The sequence below is a fragment of the Asparagus officinalis genome, chromosome 1 (genome assembly GCF_001876935.1).
Source record: "Asparagus officinalis chromosome 1, Aspof.V1, whole genome shotgun sequence".
NCBI classification, from domain to species: domain Eukaryota; kingdom Viridiplantae; phylum Streptophyta; class Magnoliopsida; order Asparagales; family Asparagaceae; genus Asparagus; species Asparagus officinalis.
The window spans coordinates 14,843,056-14,848,038 of record NC_033794.1 but is presented as its reverse complement, the minus strand read 5'-3'; the positions used below and the strand labels follow the sequence as shown (position 1 = coordinate 14,848,038).

The window sequence follows — 4,983 nt, the reverse complement described above, 5'->3', positions numbered from 1 at the left end:
CTCCGGTCCCTCTCTGTCCCCTCCCCCGCTCCGCCGCTGGCGCCGTCACGAGGAACTTCGCGTGGGCACATTAGTAAGAGTTAACATGTTAGCTGCAAAGAGTTAACATCCGCTGGCATGAGAAAGAGAAGAGTAAATTTGGGATTTAAGCCAGCTGACATGTTTAATCATGAGCTGACATGTCTAATCAACTACTAGCATGAGTTGAAATCATGATGGAGGGGCCTTGGGCACATTTTTTAAAAAAAGGGGCTAAAGCACATTAAAAAAATAGGAGGGGTTGGGGCACATTAAAAGTTCAAATTTGAGGCCTAGAAGCAATTTTCCTTAGTTACTAACACTGTATATATTTGTTGGCTCTGCCAATAACAAAGTTAAAAAATTAGTTAAGTTATGAAAATAAGGTATCACTGGTTGTGGGTGATTTGTTGTGAGCACAAATAACGGGTTTTGCATATATACCCCTCGAATTTAGAAATAATTTAAAATAGAAGAAGAGCTAATATAAACCAAAAACTCTTTGAAAATCCATTTGAACAAAAACGTAAAAGCTCTAGTTTTCATCCAGTCATATGATGATCATTTGTTGATTATGGCTAAAAAGCGCTTAAATACCTTACGATAGCCCTTGGGTTGCACTTATATACCCTTATTTGTTTTCTTCAACACTTTTAAACGCTAAAGTTTCTTGATCGTCCACTTTAATACGCTCTGCAATGAAACATGAGAATTTTATTCTGAAATTTCCATGTGAAATTCGCAAGCTAAATATATTATTTTTTCATCCTTAATATCTGTTGAATTTACTGTTACCTATACCCTAATTATATTTTAAATTTATCTTAATTTTTTTTAAATAGAACTGCGATTGGCTTAACAATAAGTTCAAAAAAAATATTAAGGGGTAAAAGGTTCTAAAATTATATTATCAATGTCGCATGAGAGTATTCTAAAAAATTTCTCACATCTACATAACATAAATTATTAAATTGTAACTTATCGAGAATTCAGGTATATAAATGCTCCCGAAAACAATTGAGAATTAATAATTGCAAACTAGGAAAACTATAGGGCACTTAAGTGGCAATTAGCCTTGATTTTGTTTGACCACTGATTCCCTCAAGCGTCCAACTTTGCGGCATCTCAAATCGAACGGTAACCGACCAAACGGACCCCAATATCGGACCCAGTGGCAAGATTCGCGGGACCCACTTCTACCCGCTTAAATTCCTCATCCAACAACCCAAAAATCTCGCCTTTTTGTTTCTTTCCTTTGGCCTCCCTGTTCAAACATTCCAGCCAAAATCCCTCAATTTTCTTCTCATTGTGTCGAATCAGATAGCGATGGATTCTTCTTCTTCTTCCTCCTCGAAGAATTCTACCCTCAATGGAGTTTTCAGATGCGGCATCTGCTTGTACGGCCCCCAGACATTCCATTTTCTTCCAATTTCCATATTTAGCTTATTATTGATTTTTATTTTATTTTATTTTTTTGAAAAAGTTTAAATCTTTAGGTTCTTTTGGGAGTAAAGTTGGGACCTTTGTTGGATTTCTGTATTGATAATTAATGATATAAGTGAGAATAGCAGTCGAGTACTCAAAATGGAAAAGGAGGAAGAGGGGGAAAAAAAATCTAATTGTAGTTGTACCTGTAAATTTCTTCTATTTTTATATATTCATCACTTTGTTTTTTATTTGCAGGGATCTCCTCTACAAGCCAGTTGTTCTCGGTAAGAAAATTTTGCTAGTCCTCTTAACTTTGTAATAAAGAAAATTATCAAGTATAATACTAGCTCTGCAGGTTTAAAGTTATCAAAGTTCTACAACGTGGGATTGAAAAGGCAGTAGGCCTGAGGATAATAACTTGGGAGCTGGAAACAATCTTACATGTGTTGTTCGTACTAATCTCGATGTTTTATTGATAACTCTGATGCGATTTGCAACGTTATTAATTTGATTACTAGTTCTTTAGAAATCGAAGTATCGGTTTAAAACAGTTTTTATTTACATAGAATTGGCTTTGAATTTCTTATTACACACAAGCAAAGTCCTAATATTGTACAATTTTTTTTTACTAATAGAAATCGAACATGCGTACTTATTTTATTTCTAAAATTGCAGCATGTGGCCATGTTTCTTGCTTTTGGTGTGTACACAAAACGATGCATGGTCTGAAAGCATCCTGTTGCGCAATCTGCAGGCAACAATATTACCATTTTCCTACAATCTGTCATTTACTTCATCTATTGCTTCTGAAATGGGAACCTTTGCTCTATAAATCAAGAGAGAAGGAAATACTTGGTGAGCTTCCAAAGTTTGATCAATAGTTTTGTCATTTTCCTATTTTCACATAATAAAGTCATTTATTATGTCTGGTCACAGAGGAAGAACATGTTCTTGGATACTTTTCACCTCGGTTTGTAGACCATCCCTTCTATGGAAATGGTGCTAAAGGTGAAGTCTCAGTTACCTTTGCTTGTACTCTATTGATTGAGTTATTTTCTGTTGACGGCTTATCTTCCATAATTCATAGATGACAGGGATGTACACGAGGCCTCAGTGGATGATGTTCTATGTGCCAGGTGCAGTAAAATGCTACTCCGGCCTTCTGTGTTGAACTGTGGTCATGGTGAGTTTAATAGCCATAGATGTGGAATTTTACATTAACTGACAGTTTAAGTGAGAAAACAATGTTTATGTTTTTACAGTGTATTGTCAATCTTGTTTGTGCTTCACTGTTGATGGACTTCTAAGGTGTCAAGTTTGCGATAGTGTACATCCGGGTAATTTTCCCAAAGTTTGCCTGGAGATGGATCATTTTCTGGAGGAACAATTCCCAAAAGAATATTGTGCCAGGCGTGAGAATTTGCATGATAGGAAGTCACAATTTCAACATGCAGATCTATCATTAAGTAAGTTTTAATTGCAACCCTTTTCCCTAGTTGTTCCAGTGACTGATCGAGATGTTTTTGGTCCAAAGACCAGTGAATAAGATCCTCTCATCATACATTTTGATCCAATCCGATGACAGAATTGAAGTGTAGGTCTTGCAAAAAGTTTCTGATCTCATGATATATTGCATTGGGTTCTAGTTTTCCATTATATATATTGTATTGGGTATAGTTTTCATTCTCATGATAGAATAGTTTCTGACAGTGTAAATGCATTATGCAAATTGCTCAAGCTTTATCAATTATTTAGAATTCTCTTTCAGTCCTCTTTATCAAGTCAGCTACATATGTACCGTGTGAAGTTTATTTGAATGATTGTATAGTTTGTATCTTTCGTGCTATACTTAAGTATTCATCATCCATCTAGAAAAAAATTGTTTCTTCATTGTGAACGTTGAAAATCTGCATGTATTTACCTTTAACAAAGCTGTTATATTTTGTAGGTACTTTACAGATTCAAGAGCAGAATGTGCAATCATCTCTGCATGCCAAGAACGAGAATCTAATCTCGCAACAAGATCTGCAGAACACTAACATCAGAATAGGCTGCGATATATGTGGGGTAAGTTTCTTTACTAACGTGCACAATTTCCTAACAACTAAGTTATTATTAAGGATAAATTTCACAAAGGATAAATTTTTGAAATGGACACATTTTAATATTGTATTCACAGAAATTGACTCACTTCAATTTTATTTATAAAAATAGACTCAGTTTGAGCCACGTCAGCATCATTGCTTAAGTAGAGTCGATTTAAAAAAATATTACTAATTAGCCGGAGTTGGAAACCCTACTTAATTAGCGAAGATAATTAAGTTTAAAATAACCTTGGTTGGTAGTTATAGCCATTTTTTGAACTAAGTTCTAAATAGCCCTGGTTGCCAACCTCGATTTTTTTGAACTTTGATCTGCTAATTAGGCAGGGTTGGTAACCCCGTCTAATTAGTAAACTTGTTTTTTTAAATCGACTCAATTTCACCCAACAATGTTTACGTGGCTGAAACTGTGTATATTTTTGTAAATAAAATTTAAGTGAGTCTATTTTTTTGAATAAATATGAAAATGAGTCTATTTCAAAAATTTCTTCTTTCACAAAAACTCTGTACTTCGGTGTGTTTTGCATAAAGACCTCCTTATCATTATTAATTAGAGAAAACCCCCTAAACTTTCAAAATTTCAGAAACCCCCCCGACCTATTAGCCAGTAATTACATCGAGGAAATATATGTACACTGCCACCTGTTAACTTATATTTATGTATTTGAAATCTCGCAAAGGACATTTTCGTTACCAGTACTAAGTTTGTTTTTCTTTTTTACCCCTTCCATATTTTTCTGCAGATGTACCCAATAATTGGAAAGAGGTATAGATGCAAAGACTGCAAAGAGAAAGTAGGTTTTGATGTCTGTGAAGCTTGCTACCATACAAGCTTCAAACTCCCCGGCAGATTCAATCAGCAACATACAGTTGAACACAGACTTGAATTCGATGATTCTAGATTGTTGTCTAAGATACTTATGCCCAACTCATTGTGACCCGAAAGCCCATTTCAACCTGAAGATGGTGAAACTGAAGATACTGATATATCTGAAACTACCATTGAAAATGAAGTATGATGTGAAATTTTGTAATAATAGCAAGTATTTGTTGGATTTAATCTAATAAATCTATTTGTGGGCACATATGATTAATCAATGTGTATTGCTATCTTTCAGGATAATCCACTAAAGTGATTAATTAATTTTGGTTAATTGGGTATTTAAATAAGTCATGGGGTTATATGTGCAGATATCAGGTTGTAATTGTGATTTGTTGATGGGCTAAATTACAAAAGTACAACATCTATAAATAAGGGGTTATGGTCTCTAATCTAGGGTTACATTCTCTAATTCTTTTCACCCCATCTAGAGAGAAAATTCGACTATAGAGAAACCCTAAGGTTAGAAGATCCAAAACCCATCTCAGGTTCATCTATGGATTCAGGTATAAGTAGAAGATCCAAAACCCATCTCAGGTTCATCTATGGATTCAG

General features: G+C 34.7%; 1 protein-coding gene across 2 annotated transcripts; it reads left to right on the top strand.

Annotated features, from left to right (window-relative positions):
• LOC109836603 (E3 ubiquitin-protein ligase PRT1-like) lies at nt 1,278-4,754 on the top strand. 2 transcript variants are annotated; one of them, XM_020404560.1, is made up of 8 exons: nt 1,278-1,415; nt 1,702-1,730; nt 2,122-2,301; nt 2,383-2,454; nt 2,534-2,629; nt 2,709-2,912; nt 3,395-3,513; nt 4,292-4,754. In XM_020404560.1, exons 1-8 carry the CDS (start codon nt 1,345-1,347, stop codon nt 4,484-4,486), a joined length of 966 nt encoding a protein of 321 aa, XP_020260149.1. In that variant the 5' UTR covers nt 1,278-1,344; the 3' UTR covers nt 4,487-4,754. The 2 variants fall into 2 exon arrangements, with proteins under 2 accessions (XP_020260149.1, XP_020260157.1); XM_020404568.1 differs by lacking the exon at nt 1,702-1,730 and having other exon boundaries at nt 1,291-1,415.